This window comes from Phalacrocorax carbo, chromosome 3, assembly GCF_963921805.1.
Source record: "Phalacrocorax carbo chromosome 3, bPhaCar2.1, whole genome shotgun sequence".
Lineage (NCBI taxonomy): Eukaryota > Metazoa > Chordata > Aves > Suliformes > Phalacrocoracidae > Phalacrocorax > Phalacrocorax carbo.
This window is the reverse complement of record NC_087515.1, coordinates 60,327,647-60,345,359: the sequence shown is the minus strand read 5'-3', so window position 1 is coordinate 60,345,359 and position 17,713 is coordinate 60,327,647. Positions and strand designations below refer to the sequence as shown.

Genomic DNA, 17,713 nt, shown 5'->3' with positions numbered 1-17,713 from the left:
TCCAAATTAGTGTCATACATTAAATTCTTTCCAGTAAAATGCAGAGTGTTAACATTACAAGGCTGTCTCTTTGTTCATAAGGATTCTTATGTCAAGCATGTTCTTACCCTGAAAGGTGGATCAGCCTTCTCCGTGCGTGGCACTTGGTCCAGGGTGCCATCAGTACTGCTCCTTTTCAAGCTGGATGTGACATCAGGCACATTACTAAAATCTACATTTGAAAGAAAACAAATAAATAAATTAGACGGTTATAGGACAGGAACAGGAAAAGTATTTGCTTTTATCTGCAAATACTTTTGGTGTCTAGCAGAATTACTATAGGGGGAGAAAGTAATACAAAATTTGCAAACCTCCCCACCCCCAAGAGAATAACACAAGAAGTCAAAGCAAGGCACAACTACGCATGGAAACTCTGCTTTCAAAACAGCAGCTGAACATCTAAGACTGTCTGAAGCAACACGCATATTTGATCTACCAAAATACATCTAATGCTCTTGCTAACAGCCTGCTTTTGAAGGTAGCATTATCTATAATCAGCACGCTCTGCTGAGACAACCAGTGAGGATAATTAAACGCACTCAGTAGTTCGCCTTGGATGAGCACGCTGTTGTTCGACACGACTCATTCCTAAATCCCCTAAAGATTTAAGAAGAAAAGATAATTTTGCCTTGGAACAAACACCACAGCTCATAATATGGACAAAATCCCTTCTTCTACTAATAGTTTACCAACTTTACCAAGTTTGGAGTCCATGTGCATAGCAGCTGGCAAAACCCAGTGCTGCCCTGCTCTACTTATTGACAGATTTTAGCTTTCAATAACATGTATGTGTAAACTCAAGATCTATCCAACAATGCTGAACATTCATACAGAAATGATGTTTTTTCTCTTTACATTTCCTCAATTGGCTGCTTAAAATCTGCAGAGATGTTTACATGGAAATTCTAATTACAGCTCTTAGAAGCGAAGAAGAGATTTTTGATCTGTAGTATTATCAATTCGAGCTGCTGAAAATCATAAAGCAAACACACACAAAAAAAGAGGATTTTTAGCAACCTCAGATGATGAAATAATAATAAAATGAAGGTGGTTGTTTTTTTTTAATTTGCTGCTTTGTTTCCCAGCATTTAAGCCTCTAGGGTATAATTCACACCACATTACCACATTTTCAAACTTTCTCAACACCTACAAATGCTGGAGATTTATTTTTAAGTGAAAGCTGAGATTCTCATATAATCACTGACTCCAGCAACTAAGGTGGTAATTAAAACAAGTATCACTCATCTTGCAGTAAAATCATCAGAGCTAGCAATAATGAAATTGTGAAGGACAACAGCAGCTCTCTGCCTGGGTGTTGTTGTTGTCCTGTCCCTGCAGAGCCGGACCAGGCTCCTCTCAGCAAAGGCTGACAAACATGGACTGAAGCAGGGTGGGAAATGGGAATTTTAGGCCCAAAAGAGCACGTTATAGCCCATGAGGAGACTTCCTGGGAAGACAAAACATGGCAGACAGACTCCACAGGAAAGCCAGAGAGAAAGATGCAAATAACTCAGTACAATGTAATCTTGTTACTTTATTTTCCATATGCTATTAAGGTGCCTATGCCAAGCTTAGTATCAAGGCTGACACTTTCCACCCAGAAGCCAAAGACTTGACTACTCTGTCACCTCCTGTTCTTGCAGAACCAAGGTCCCATCGCTTCTCTCCTCTCAGGCTTTTTTACCTTTTCCTCCTGAATTAAGGTGTGGCTCCTGATATCTCAAAGCCTACATAACAGGTGATACCCCAAGAGTTACCATCTTTGCAGAAAAAACATATTTTACAAAACTCCAGCAAACAGCCACCCATCTTCTTTAAGAACTTAACACGGAGTCTGCCTTGTCTATTAATTTTATTATGTTTTTACCCCTCATCCTCCACCAAGCCTGAATAACTTCCTCCTGCCCTCTGGACTTTTAAAGCAATTTTGAGTCTGTCTTCTGTGTACGTGTACACATGAACACCTGTTGATTTCCACCACTGTCAACTCCTGGGTATGGAAAAAGTAAGCCAACCCCAACTGACTTTTAAATAACATTTGCTTGGGGGTGAGAAAATCCCAGTGATTTTATTTCCCATTGTTTCCCAGTTGTGCTCTTTTTGCTTGCCTTCTGGGTTTTAATGCACCTCCCCAAACTGCCAAACAACCTGCACCTGAGATAGATGTTTCAGTGGCATGAAGGATCTAGAATTTGATCTCAGGTAGCTACCTAATGAGAAAAAATCCTATGTCCTTTCCCCAGTTTACAAAGTGACCATTAAACATGTTTGTTCTTTACAAAACAGGGAGTAAAAGTAACTTATGCAAGCAATGAAGGGAAAGCATAAATGTAGGAAGAGGAAAATACGGTAAAACAATCAGCAGACAACATGAACAGAAGAAATCAGGAAAACAATACCCAAAGTAGGCAAACAAAATATTACATCACTTTGTTCAGATGATCTATCTTTTCCTCCCTTCACCTTCATCTTTGCTTTTTCTTTGTAGTCTGTGGGACTGTTGGGTAGGTCTATATAGTCTTGCTCATTTTTACAGCATTTGCTATTGGCAGGATGTGTTGCTGATGGTAGTTAGGTAAGTAATATTTACTGTTATTTTAAATAGTAAAAACTAAAAAAAGTTACACGGAAAGGATCCAAGGTGAAAAAGGACATCCTACTGCACGTTGTATGCCAAACTAACAGGGGGCGGGAAGGAAGGAAGGACATATGGCTTGTTGATCAGTTTAGCATCCATATCCTGTCTCCCTTTCCTTCTTTTACTGTGGAAGCAGACTTCCTTTGGATCTGCTCCTACAAACCATCAAACTATTCCCAAAGAGCATGGAAGCATCAACGTCAGCTGCATAGCTAAAAAAAATAAAAAAAGAAAAGAAAACCCAACAATAACAACAACAACAAAAAAAAAAAACAAATCAAGTGGCAAAGAAAATTAGCATTACCTTACAGAAAGGGTAATTTCAAATGCAAAGCCTAAGGATATAAACACAGCAGCACGTTTAATATTGAAATTCTTTCTACTTCTAGTACTAAATAGAATGGGAGTAACAAGCCAAACCATTAAAAAAAAATAATTTTCTTTAAACATTCAAATTTGGATTTAGCTTTACAATGGGATCCATATTAACAAGGACATTCAAAAGTAGTAATGTAAAACTGCTATCTTACAGTCTGGGTAACCACTATCCTTTCAGGCAAAATTAGCAATAAAACTGTAGCAAGTATGCACAGAATTAAGAGAAATGGTACAGCTGTGCGAGTTCAACATTGCTCCAGTACATAACATTCTGGATCTTTGCTGGGAATGAGCACAAAAAAGTATGCAAGGAAATATACATTCCTAAAAATCATCCAAATGCAAGGTCAAATCAGCACTTCCTGGCAATTTTATTTTAATTAATATTATTATTTGTAAAAAGCTATCTCTATTGTTACTTACCTCACTACAATTACACTACTGACTAGTTAAAGAAAACAAGGACTACTTTGCTGGAAACATTGCTTCAGAGGTTTTCCGGCATAGTAAGGATGAGTATCCCGTGACTAAGTCTGCCTATGCAGCTCCATTACAGCAGTATATTTGATTTATTCTATTGACATATTTGTGAAAAACCTGTCTGGAAGAAAAAATGGGACTGATAATATTGGGTTAAACAAAACTTGGTTTAAACCTTTTAAAGTGATTTCCCTCTACTGCAGCGTACCTCTCTGTCCTGTTTACACACACACTCATGCATGGTGAGTTGAAATGTGTATCACTTCCATGTGGGAAGGACAGGAACCTCTTAAGCAGATAGCTTCTTGTGATCTCTCAAACAGGAGCGTCTGGAGACACTAGAATACAAAGTCAGTGTGGTGGCCTGACCCTGGTTGGATGCCAGGTGCCCACCAAAGCTGCTCTATCACTCCCCCTCCTCAGCTGGACAGGGGAGAGAAAATATAATGAAAGGCTTGTGGGTCAAATTAAGGGCAGGGAGAGATCACTCACCCATTACTGTCACAGGCAAAACAGACTCAACTTGGGGAAATTAGTTTAATTTGTTACCAATCAAATCAGAGTAGGATAATGAGAAATAAAAACTAAATCTTAAAACACTTTCCCCCACCCCTCCCTTCTTCCTGGGCTCAACTTCGCTGCCAGCTTTCTCTGCCTCCTCCCACCCAGCAGTGCAGGGGGACGGGGAATGGGGGTTGCGGTCAGTTCATCACACGTTGGCTCTGCTGCTCCTTCCTCCTCACATTCCTCCCCTGCTCCAGCGGGGTCCCTCCCACGGGAGACACTCCTCCATGAACTGCTCCAACATGGGCCCTTCCCATGGGTTGCAGTTCTTCACGAACTGCACCAGTGTGGGTCCCTTCCACGGGGGTCAGTCCTTCACAAACAGACTGCTCCAGTGTGGGCCCTTCCCATGGAGCCACAAGTCCTGCCAGGGGCCTGCTCCAGCGTGGGCCCTTCTCATGGGGTCACAGCCTCCTTCGGGCATCCATCTGCTGTGGTGTGGGGTCCTCCACAGGTTGTAGGTGGATATCTGCTCTACCGTTAACCTCCATGGGCTGCAGGGGAATCTCTGCTTCAGCACCTGGAGCACATCCTCCCCCTCCTTCTTCACTGACCTTGGTGTCTTCAGAGTTGTTTCTCTCACATATTCTCACTCCTCTCTCTAGCTGCAGTTGTGCAGGGTATTTTTTCCCCCCCTTCTTAAATATGTTATCCCCGAGGTGCTACCACTGTCGCTGATGGGCTCAGCCTTGGCCAGCAGCAGGTCTGTCTTTGAGCTGGCCGGCACTGGCTCTGTTGGACATAGGGGAAGCTTCTAGCAGCTTCTCACAGAAGCCACCCTGCTGTGTAGCTCCCCTGCTACCAAAACCTGGCCACGCAAACTCAATACAATCAGCTTGTTGCAAACAAGAAGAGTATCAACCTCAGATAAATGCTAAAAAACTCAGAAAAGCACAGGGGGAAAATGCCCTTATGTGAAAAGCTTAACTAAATCATATGAAATGCATACTAAACTTTTTGCTTTGTTTCTAGCAATGAACAACCAAGTGCTAAGAACATGCTCAGCACCTTCAGCTACCAACAGCATCACCAAAGAAGAATGTCATTACTCCTGCAGTGTTTTGTCTTGCTGGCAGGCAGATACGTGACTCTCAGTCATTCAAGAGAAATTATAATGTAACCACTAAAAACTGAAAGAAAGCATACTTCCTAAGTCATGCTCCTCACTACTCATCATTCTATTAAAAGTAGGCACAGAGCACACAGATGGGACATTCAGTGAAAAAAACAAACACATACAGCATATCCCAGGGCTCTGTATGCCTACAGAAATGCCTCTTCCCACGTCGCTGCAGTGATACACATACAAGTGGTCAATATGGAAGTTATTCACATGTTTGTGAGCAGTGAGGTACAATGTAAACACATCCTCTAGCAGATGTGTGAGACAATAGTAATCTGTGCTACAATACCAGCCAAGAAACCAAAGGAAATCAACTGGAAAACATCAACATCGACCATCCGGCAATTCATTTACCATAAAGAAGCCATCAACAAAGGCAAATGTCACTTATCTCTTTTCTTCTGTTTAATTAACAAAGAAGTCTTAATTACTTTCTAGTCAGCACTGCTTTTACCACTTTAGCTGCTCACTGCAAAGGCAAAATTACCATGAGGAGAAAGAAGGAACTGAGGATCCTGTTTCTTTTGTAATTCTATTTTTCAAAATACTTCAGAACTTGTTCTGTTTTAGATTTTTCTCACCAATTTCAAAAAATGCCAAATAATCATCACAAGCATGTCAAGTGTTATCAAATGTCAAGCACTACGTAGGTGGTGTAACCACCCCCTTTTTCAAACTACAGCAAGAAGGTGTGTTTCCACCTGCCACTCTACTGACAACGATAAATTGAAGAAAGAATTCCTTCTAGCTCTACGCGAGAAGACAGCACAACAAAATTAAATGCACTCAATCTCTCACTCCAAGGCAAACCAAGACCACTGCAGGGCATCATTTTCAGATCTAGCAGTAGCAGCAGTTCTGTGCATCACTTGGTAACTATCCTCAGCAAGTAAAGCAGCACTCTGACAGGCACAGGCAGTACTTAACTCAATAAAAATATAATGACTACACCAACATGGAAAATTGGGTTTCAATTCTGCAACATTTCTGAGATTGCAAAAACAGTTTGCTTTGTATCAGAATGAAACCATGCCCTTTTACATTATGCTATTTTATTTTTTCCAAAACTCTGAAAGACACCACAGAGCAACAGGAAGTAGCTTAACACCAGGATATTCATCCATGATGTAGGAGAGAGAGATGAAGTCTCCAGGTTCAGATTCCTTAGATTCAGGCGAGTAAACTCCCCAGCTCCACTTGATCCACTTACCATATCACCAAACATTCACTACAGCAAACAAGATTCAGACTCTAAAGTTCATGGTAAAGCTAGTCCCATAGGATGTGACTGACTCAGGCTGAAATCTGTCTGTCCTCAACAGGGAAGAGTGAGGCAGGATAGCAATTAATGTCTAGAAAATGACCGTATCCGAGGTGGGTGCAAAACCGAGTTGCGCTCATACAACTCATCAGAGGATTAAACTTTCCTTAGCTCTCAACATTTAAAACCTGGCATATGAAATTGAACCTCAAGAGTAAGAATTTTAATAAATTACTCAACTGATGACAGGAAAAAGCAGATGATGCTGTGCGGCTGGTGAATAACAAGCAATAGCTATGTTTAAAGAAGGAATGAGAATGTTGGGAAAATCTAATGTAGGAAACTACAGCTCTGTCACCTGTAGGGGAATAGACAGGGATCAGCGACCGGAAGATCACGGGCTGCGACGGAAAGATAGACTCCTCCCCATAGGAGTGGCAGGAACAGGAAGCGCAAGAGCTATATAAGCGTGTGACGCAGCTAAATAAACGGACATTTTGTATCCATCATATTGATGTCTGTGCATCACTGTCCCCAGGGTGGGTAGAGCCCTGTGTCCCGGAGATATGCGGCCCAAGATAAGTTCTCCCGTAGAAGCGTACAGCAACAGTCACCTACATAGTAACCTAAGGATCTCACAATCAATTCAAGGAACGAAAAAATTTAAAATGTGGGATAAGCATTAACATAACATAAACAGACTGTGCCAAATGAACCTGACATCTGCCTTTGATAAAAGATGTTTTTAAAGGCAAAAAACATAGGATAAATGCAACCTTCTGGAAACTTACTTAAAAACAAAACAAAACAAACCCTTTATAACATCCCAAGGGAAATTATTAGCTAAAATGAAAAGGATAGGAATTAAAACAAGGCACAACTGGCTAGAGGTAAGACAACAATAGATCGGTCAGAATGAACTTCTAGACCTGGGAGAGGCTAATAGTAGATTTTGTCCGAGGTGGCTTTGGGGACCAATTATACTTGATATTTTCATTATTTGTCTCAGAAAAAAAAGTGCAATAGGAAGTAATCTGATTGAATACTCTAATCATTCAAAGTTAATACACAGCATTAAGAGCATGACTGGAGATGCACAGGGGAGATGCAGGATGACCTTGAAGATGAAGCCACAGCCCCAGAATGAAATCGCATGGAACTAAGTTTCAGGGACCCATAAGAACAATTCCTTCTATAAAGCTGTGGTTTATCAGTTGGAAACATTAAAGGGAGAATCGGGAGAAGGGGTTAACGACAGGTAGTTGTGAGCTAGAGCTACTTAAGCAATAGTCAAGGCCAGCAGACACTGGTCAGTTATAACATTGGCCAGGAATATGTCTATGCCAGCAATTAGAAGACTGGCTTTCAAACATCACATGAACAAATTTCTGGAACAGGCGTACCTGGGAGCAAAGAATGCAAACAGTCTATCCTATTTTAAAATGAAATATGATAAATGTACCAATAAGGTTGTTGAAAGCCTCGAATAGCAGAGGACTGGACTCACTGAGTCTGGAAATTCTTTCCCATTCTAGGTTCCTCTGCACCAACGTTGCACAAATATTACACAGATGCCTAAATACAGCTGCACAAGCAAATAGATGATCAGAAGCCGCTGTCTGTTCGGTAGAGCACACTAAATACTTTAAGTTTCATTAGTGCTGGTGTGTAAAGATCCTGGCAGAGAGTGTTTCTGACTGAGAGAACGTTTGTATCACGCGTGCACATTGGTGAAGAAGCCCTGACAGCTGCCCCAAACCCCAGCCATTTGCTGATTCCCGATCAGATGTTTGTTATTAACTCCAGTGGTTACTCTGCTACAAACTGACTTTTCTCGTTTGTAGTTCTCTGGCACTTGAGAGGGAAATGGGGCTCTCATTTCCCGTCTTCTCTGCTGCAGTTTCTAATCTGCAGTAGTTAGATGCTTCAGATATGGCAAAACACACACACACACACACACACAGAGCTTTAAGCAATTATGATGGGCTTGGTCTGGTCTATAAAAGACAGATACCCTGATCTCAGTTCAGAGCAATTGACAGCATTTTTAAACACTGGTATTGTCCAGTGATGTCTGATAGATGTTGCAAACCAGCAATAAAGTGGGCATGAACCTATTTCTGAGAATACTCATAAAAATTTTAGCTTGAAAAAAATTAGGATCTGTAATTATAAGGAATTGTAGGAGGTCCAGTCTATCCACTAGGAAAGAATGTATTCCATGTTTTCACTAATTCCCAAATGCTCTAGAAACTGCCAATAAAACACAACACAGCCAATCTCCAGCATGTACAATATTCTTCTTCTCCCCATTAGAGAGTGTTTCCATAACACGGCTGTATGGTTTAGATGGAAATGAGATATCACGTTTGGGTAATAAAGTTAAGCCAGGTGTATGGAAAGCTGCATTTTATATTGTTGTGTGAATTCTCCAGGCTGATCAGTTAATTATGATAAGCTTGCAGTTCCCATATTCTTCTAGCCAATCTTACTATCAAGAGAAAAGTAAGCTTCCACGAGAAGATAACAAATATTTCCAAAATCCCTGGTGCAAATAATACTAAAGTCTGAGCCAACTCTCAGAAAGGTACAAAGCCTTGGTGGTCTTAATGCCTTCAGACTTACTGAAAAACAGGGAGTGGTAGGTGAAGCATTCCAGCATCGCCTGGAGAAGAGAAATATCAATGTGGTGAACTCTAAAAAATGCTCCCTTGGAGACTAGTACACATAGCTTCAGTTAAATGGTTCAGCCTGGCAGGTAGCACGCATAGGCTTATTTCTTTTGGTTCAATATAACTAAATATATTTCAAGTTTTCAACGGTATATTTACTCTTTTGTAATTAAGTTAAAAAATAGGTACATAAGCATTTCCTTCTGCATCCTTTTCCTTTCTGAAAGACTTCAAGAAATACCTTTCAAAAAGTAACAGTTGATCCAAAGGAATTTATTGAATGGCTTTCAAGAGACATTCTCACAGTCTTTGTTAAAGAAGGAATTCAAGTTTCACCAGAGAGATATGAAGCATTCTGGGTTCACCAGTTCAGTTATGAAAAACTCGTATGTCTTGCTTATGTGAGGATCAGACCTTTCAGTTCTTTGGCTCATGTTATCCCCTGGGATCAGCATAGAAGGGGCACCCAGCAGCTGGCATCCAGGAGGGAGCCCATGCAACCTCTGCAGCCCTTTAAATTTCTGTCTAGGTTTCAAAGAGCACATTAACTGTGTTGAGGGAGGAGAAAAGCAAGAGAGTTGTGGGAGGAGAAGACAAGGAAGATTAATTAACTGTCCCACAACCACCATTTTCATTGAAGAAATTGCTAGTAAAAGTGAGGAGGGTATAGAAGCTGAGGTGTGGGGATAAAGCTAGGTAGGTTTAGTAAAGGTGTGATACAAGGGGACACAAGAGTTGCTCCAGGGTTTCCATCATGAAGGCCCAAGTCTGAAAACATCAGGAGGTGTTTGGAGGCATAGAGTTCCTTAAGACCTTCATACAAAAAGCATTTTTTTTCCTCTAAACCCTCTTTAGACAGAGAAGGATGATTATAAATTTGGTGGTAAGTCAGCTGAAAAAAATTCAGAGCCCATAACACGAGAATGGTCCAGCTCAAGTGACACGTGGAAAGCTAATTTCCACCTAGGAAAAGTGCACTGAAAGGTCCTACTTTACCTCAAGCTGTTGATCTGTTTCCTCTGCATGTCACAGCAGCAAATAAATAATTTTTGTACTCTTATGTCCTACAAGTACAAGCCTTGACATATGAAAAATGGCTGCTACAGACTGAGCTTATTTATGGGGAGTTCTTACAGCCACATTTGATTTCTAGACCAAAAGCATTCTCCAGGTAGCTTCTGCACTAAGATAACAGATCTAAGAGAAGGCAGGTAGGCTGTAGCCACAGATGAGAAATATCCATTGAAACACATCATAACCTCCACCACTTCAAGCTGAAAGCCAAAGCAATTCAAATTCACCTTTCATCTTCATTGGGGTTTCTCTGTGAAACCGGGCAAACAACTGAGGTACCATGGACCCTAACTGCAGATTCTTATTTAATCTGTATTTAAGTTTTCCAGGATTACAAGAGTGTTCATGTTAGCTCAATTCAGTAATTTTAACTGGAATTTATGTAAGTTTTTAACTATTGCACAGTGCCAGTTCAGTTCTTTCCCCACAGCTGGTACTCACAGGCAAGTATTACTACTTAAGCATTCACACTCCAGTGCTGGAATAAATTCAAAACAATTTGCAGGCAGTAACTGTACAGTGGTTTACAGCCTTCATGCTGCTTTAACCAACAGTTAAAAAGATAGTGAAATACTAAATTTATTGCCAATTCAAAAAACCCTTCCTCCCTTTGCCCAGGAAATTTTCAAGCTCTTCTGAAAGCCTTTGACCTAACTTCAGACACCAACTAGCTCAAATTCTCATTGCTAAATTAACATGACTTCAGTCTAGTAATACAAATAAATTCAGTTTCTAGAAAACTAAAACTAAACAGATTTAGAGAGACCCAAATAAAATGCACTGGATTTTAATAATTCTGATTTTTTTTTTTAATCTCTGCAAGATATTTTGGCTTTTATCACTTGTTGTTGTCCTAGGCATCGTGTAACTATTTTGGGACTGGCTGGAAAGTACATTCTCAGCTTAGCTCCAAGGGTTTAACAACTGACTCTTTTTTCTAGAAATTTAATTCAGGAATTCATTCAAGATGTTAAATCTGGAAGGAAAATTAGCATACAGCTGTCATATCATAAGTCTTCCTAGATAGGGTTCCTAAACACTGCATTAATAGATGCCTGTCACTGACAAGACTAATTGTTACCAAACAAGACATGCAATTACAGGCCAGACAAGAAGGTTCCCTTCATGGACTCTCTCAACCATATGTTTTGGCTTCATGGAGCAAACTATGAAACATCACAAGGTGCTCTACATGCTTCCTGAAGGACAATGCAACCAGGCTGCTTCTTTTTGCAGAGCTGATACTGCCTAGACAAAGAGAAACTCACACGTCTGGCCAGGCTCTGAAATGCTCAAGCAGCACAGGTCTGTCTCCTTTGGCCCCACTCTTCCGTGAGGAAAAGGATGCTGCTTCTTTAAGCACTCCACATTTTTGTGTTTAGAAAAAGCCAGTATGTTCATGCAAGTGTTCTTGTATCGTACAGCTTGCTTAAGACATGTTGGGCCACATGCTGAACAGTGGCTTAGCTCCAGTCAGCCACCTACTTCCGCAAGTGTGACTTTCTGTAGGTTGCTTTGTGCTCTCTTTTCTTTTCTTTTTTCCTAAATATCTGCTGAAACATCCATTCTGAAGCTGGAGCAGACTCCTTTAGATCCCCTGGGAGTTCCTTTGTTGGTTAACTGTTCATGGTGAAGCAAAGTAATTTGACTCATTTGCTAATTCAGTAATCAATAGGAGATACAAATTAGCAACATAATAGGAAATAGCTGCCTGCACTCCTGTAGCAATGCCTGATTAGTGCCTGCACAGCTACGGTATGCTTTTATAGGGGTATTTAACTTTCTAAACTTTCTCTGTCCAAGTATCTGCCAGTCAGACAACTGTTCAGGCTTTCCAGTTTTAAGCTTAACGCTTCACACTGGCTTCTCAAATTGTTACCTAAATGCATTCATTCCCTAAGTGTATAGCAAGTGCAGCCTTAGCGTCTCACTGGAGGCCAGCATTAGCTGTAGCTAGTGCAGCACCCTTCTATTCCAGTTCAAAACCGAGATGTGTAGCTGTGGTACAGAGGAGGAAGGCACAGCAGAGCCCATGCTGGGTGGCCACCATCCTCTACAAGAGTCAGCAAAGGCTGCAGCCCACTGCTGCCATTAGGTCTTCCAGGCTGGGGCTGCTGCTGGACAGGCAGGGGTGCTGTCGGTGGCTCCTCTCCTGGTTTCTGCTGCTAGCGTAGGATTGCTCACATGGGATGGCTTTGGCCATGCTCAGAGGTCATTTGCACACAGAAGCTGGAAAGCAAATGGAGCTGGCCCTGCCCAGGTACCAAGTGTACCATCTTAGTGGCACGTTTTCTTCTCCATCTCACATTTATATGCACAAAAAAAAAATGAAACAGAAAGGAAAAAGAGGGGAAAAAAAGTAGTTACTTAATAGTTTGGCAAGAATTTGTGGCTAGCTTAGACAGTTTTTATAATTACTCAACCTACCTTCTGTGTGAAACACACAATGTCTGCTGCTTGATGTGTTTTAAATTATACCTAAGACACTGGTCTGATATGTGGAAGTCTCTAATCATTATAAAATCTCCTTGCTGTCCATATTGTCACTCTACAGAATTCCGTAGGATGGGCAAAGTCATGATTTATGCCTACGTACTGTCACTGAGCCAGAAGGTGCAGCTCCACAGGGTTTAATGGAGTTTACACCAGGGAAAAACAATTTGGCCCACTGACTTCACAGGGATTAAATCATAGCAGCATTTAGCAAAGAAGAACAGAACGCTCTTTCAGTAGAAAAGCACAATGAAGAGCATTTAAGGCTGTCCCATTTTATAGCATAAACAACCTTTTAATTTGCAGCATACACATCTAGCAGGAAGCCAACAGGACAGTTTGTCAAGTGCCAGCAAGAGCTCATTAAACCGCTACTCTTGGGAAACATTCTGTATTGCAAAACATGCAGTGGGCAACGAGTGCTCCTATGGATCCAGCTTCTGAAGAGGCAAGTGCTTTCTTTGAATTAACCTCTACACTGCTACGGTCCCAGGTATTGTCACAGGCCAGACTAATCTTTTCCCAGTGATTCACAAGAGCACAGGACAAAGACACTTGCATTAATGGCACACAAACAGCTGGAGCTGGAACCAACCTACCACAGTTGTCCAAGACTACTGTAAACACACACCTCACCTCTGCGATTGCTTTGACGAACAGCCACTGCATATCCTATCACATCTATGTGGCTTCTTGCTGAAGTAAATTGGGTAATGAGTAAAAAGAGAAAACCCAACAGTCTCATCAATCTTCAGGCAGATAAGCAGTCATGCTGCATAGAGACAACTACATGTCTATGTTAAAAAAAGGCACTGCTCTTCTAGTGTGTTGCCTCACACCACACAAAACCACCGGATATCTAGTATTAGATCCACCAGGCAAGAGGGAATAATGTGTGCAGACCTGCACTACTAACACAGATCAGGGCCCACATCTAACAGGACTGTGGGTTGTCCTTGGTGCTCAGGAAGCTAAGAAGCAATATTCACCTCTTCTGAGCTCAAAAGAGTTTCCTGTGAAAGAATAAAAATAAGTTTCTTTGATTCCTCACAAATACAGCACAATAAAGGCCATGCCCTACAGCATGATGAAGAGAATTTAAATGTCGAAACAGCAGCTAGACAAACAAACAGGACCTGATTTGCAAAGAACTAAAAGTAGAAGTTATTTGAGAAATGTTTTTCAGTTAAGTTTTAGTTTTACTTTTGTTTACGAAATGCTTTGAACATTACCTTAAAAGATGCTTACGAAATATTTTTAAAACTATGGGCAAAGAGCAGCAAGCAGAGAGGTCCAAGCCAGTGCTCCAGGGACAGACCCCAGCAGCTGGAGGCTACAGACCACCTTAGTTCATGTCCTGACTTTATCTCTTTTCTTAAGAGGGACACACAGGTCCTTCTGATATTCAGGCTGGGTTGGGGCTGGAGGAGGATGCAGGGAGTGCTACCTGGAGAGGTGTGCGCAGTGACATGCATACAGCCAGCTGTCTGCAGAGTCAGCCTCTGTCTCCCTTTTCCTCCCTCAATTCAGCGGTATCTGACAAAGCTGAATGGAGCATTTTTTCTGGAGAAGCTGTGAGATGCAATTACACTTTACAGAGGCATCTAGACCATCTAGCAAAGCATATTTGAAACAGAAAGTACCTTGGAACTGAATCCAAATGAATTATTATTACGACCACATTTTAAAAAATAATTTAGTCATATCAAAATTAAACTTGTGGCCGACTGATGTGCTTTGCTTCTGTGCGTGCTTACAAAGATAAAAATCAGAAGTGTCTCATGTCTTGGGAAACAGAAGAGCCACTTCCCATGTGAGGGTTCAAACCACTGATCCTCCTCCTGAAGCAGTAACATTTTGCAAAAATATCTCAATGTTTAGCAGATCAGGAGCTGAAATGTCATTGCTCCTCTCCAGCACACATCCCAGCTACCTCTCCAACAGCACAAAGCCTGACTCTCTCTCTGACTCCAGCCATGCTTTATACAACATAAAATAGCTTCGTCAGGAGCGACGCAAACCAGCACGTCCCAGACTATTCTGCTGCCCGGGGATCGGTGTGAGAGGTTGGAAAACAGAGGGCAAAACCCATCCTCCAAAATGGCTGGAGAAGTGCTCTGTGGGAAGGTTGGCTGAAAGAGAGTTTGCCACCTCCGACAGTAACTCTCCTTGCAAACAGCTCTCCCCCGGCACCTGCCTGCTCCCTGCTCCTCCTCCTGCTGCTTACCTGGCTCTGGCCCTTGTCAGACCTCTGCACCCGCCGGTTCAACTCACTGAGTTTGCAGGGAGGGGAGAGAAGAAATTTTTCTCCTTAATTAGCTTCATCAAGGGCTCCAGCAAGTGCTGCTGCCAGCACAGGCGTGGGACGAGTGCTATAGGGCTGGAAGGGAGAGCTAAGGCGGTGCAGGGGAGGAGGAGGAGGAGGAGCAAGCCTCCTCCTTGTCAGCAGCACCCAAGCCTTCTTCACTGCTCCTGGGACCACACCTCTAGAAAGATGGGTCAGACGGGAACCCAGACCCTGCACAGAAGGTAAGTGCCCTACCCCAGAAGGATGAGGACTTCAACGGGGAGTGAAGGGCCAGTATGCCCATCTTTTTCTTTGTATTTTAATGGTTTCTTCTCCATTTAGCTCTCTAACCCTCTCAGATGAAAGTGTTTCTTCATGGAAACTTGTTAAAGCATATCCAAACTCCCATCCCCCACTGTTTTCTTCTTTTTTTTTTCTTTTAATCACAGAGATCTATTTACAAATTAGGGTTGATTTCAACAGTGTCAACTAACCAGAAATGACAGCATTTTTGGCAAAAATCCACTTGCTGGGGGAAAAGAAATTGCCCAACTCTGACAGCAACTCACATACTGCAATGGGTTTTCACACCTACTAATGCTTCTACCTCCTGCCTCAGCGCTCTATAGATATAGCGTTAACCCACACAGCATTGCCCTAAATATAGAGTTTTCAATTCTCCTGCCTTTTCTGTTGTTTATTCCTCAAACATCCATGCCATCTTAAAATGAGGCATTTTTTTTCCTCCACAGTTGTAAGAATTCCAGTCCAATTCCCTCAGTTTTTTAATTCTACACAAATATTTGTTTAATTTCCTTAGCACTGGAGCTTGGAGCAAATTTAGTTGCTCTGTTATTTGGTTTTCCACATTTATGAGTGCACTTTTAAAAAGTATTTCATCTCATTTCTTTTCCAGGATAAGCTCATTACTAGACAAGCCGCTAAGCAGCAAGCACATAGTGTTGCCATGTGGGAGATTAAATGACATGGCCACAGCAGGTCCAAAATACAGCTACAAGGTTATAGCAACCTCTTGGAGAAAATGAATCACTCTCACAGAAAATTCCCTGGGAATGATTTTGGCTTTGGAAAAGTCAATCACTTCCCTTCTGTACAGTAAAGGCTGCCAAAGTTAGCCACAAGGTAAAATCGGGTCTCCTTGACATAGCAGAATATGTGGGAAAAGGCATTCATCAGAGTTGTGCTAAAAAGTTACAAAACTGTAAACAAATGCGGACAAACTATTACCACCCAAGTTATAGAAAGCCAGTGATTTAAAGTAAATTCTGTTTTGCTTTTCCTTGGCGGTTGTCACCAGGCAGGGTATTACTGCGTGACTCAGTGCTGAAATTTTCCATTTTGCAAGCACTTCGTTAATTTTAGCTCATTAATCCTCATAGTACTCTAGCAAGATAGAGTTAGTTAATTTTTAAAAACAGGGAGGCAACAGCAGAACCACTAAGGTTTTTGACTTCAGGTATGTACCTTGAGACAAACTGCGCTTGATTTTTGAAAGAGGTCCCCCTCCACTGGCACTATCTGACTTTCAAAGGTGCTGCCTTGGAAGAACAGGCTCAATATGGACAAGCAAATGTCGAAAATTATTTCTGAAAACTCTGGTCTTCAGAGTGACTCACTCAACTCTACTAAAGGAGACAGAACAGTATAAATGCAGGACGTGAATTTAAGAGTCTCTGGCCTCCAAATCCCGGTTTGCATCATTAAATACCCCCTCTTCTTATCTATAAAATTATTCAGTTCCTGAGTCAGTAACAGGGCATAGAACAGTTAAACCATTTATGATTATCTATAAATTCAAAGCAATGCCATTTTCTTCTGTTTCCATTTGAACCTGATCAGGTGATCAGACGCTAAGCACTGAATTCAATAAACATTAAAGTCCTTCTCACCAAGCTTAATTTAGAAGTATTTGTTCCCTTTCAGTATAAAATAAATCTTCCTTAGCTGCTTCTAAGCAGAAAAGCAAATATACAATGTCCCTTTACTCACTAGTGCTCAGAGTAGAATACATGCTCCAGGTATTTCCTATTATAATGGAATATCTGCACAGGTTGCAAATTTATCCTGGAGCAATGAGGAATCTAGTGAATGGACACATACATTTATTATACTGAATACTCCGGGTAATGCTGGCCTATGATATCAAGCCAACAAGCTGAATGATGACCCTGGTATAATTATGTAATTAATTAGCTCTATCATAATTTTTGTTTTATGACACTAACTTTTATGTGCCACTAGTCAATTTAATGGCATTTTAAATTGAAATAAGGCCCCTGAGAGAGATGCTACTTACTGTAACACAAATCCTGTATTCGGATTTCTTTTAATTTCAAAAGATGACCTAATAAAATTGCTTTATAATTAAATCCATTCTAACAACCTGTCCTATGTGATTCTTATTCTTATCCTATTTTTAATTATGAAAAAAATTGCAATCAGAAAACACTTGCCACCATAATTACATACAAAATCAGCAATCCCTTTTTGGACCTCTTGCTGCTTTCCTCACACAGCAGTGCACCCTGCCTGGCTTTCCTGCAGAATTTTACTAGCACCCCCAAGAGGTGCAGCGAGGAAACTGCACCTTTTGCAATCAAGAAACTAGATTTAAATTTGCTTCTTTCTTGTTTGCAAAATAGTCAAGGCGTGGGAAGGAAGGGGAGCAAATCCCCACACACTT

The 17,713-nt window shown here is 41.3% G+C and overlaps 1 protein-coding gene across 3 annotated transcripts in view; it reads right to left on the bottom strand.

The window, feature by feature from the left end:
• TIAM2 (TIAM Rac1 associated GEF 2) overlaps nucleotides 1-17,713 on the bottom strand; it is a 90,397-nt gene that overhangs the window by 31,141 nt on the left and 41,543 nt on the right. The window contains exons 1-2 of one of the 3 annotated variants that reach the window (XM_064447075.1): nucleotides 14,950-15,074; nucleotides 108-211 (exon numbers count right to left, since the gene is read on the bottom strand). Coding sequence is in view for 1 of the 3 variants with exons in the window: in XM_064447077.1 (XP_064303147.1) it covers nucleotides 108-211 (104 nt within the window). In the remaining 2 variants the exon portion in view is untranslated. Of the gene's footprint in view, nucleotides 1-107; nucleotides 212-2,463; nucleotides 2,529-14,949; nucleotides 15,075-17,713 lie in introns of those variants that run through there. The other 2 variants (XM_064447076.1, XM_064447077.1) reach the window with 2 other exon arrangements.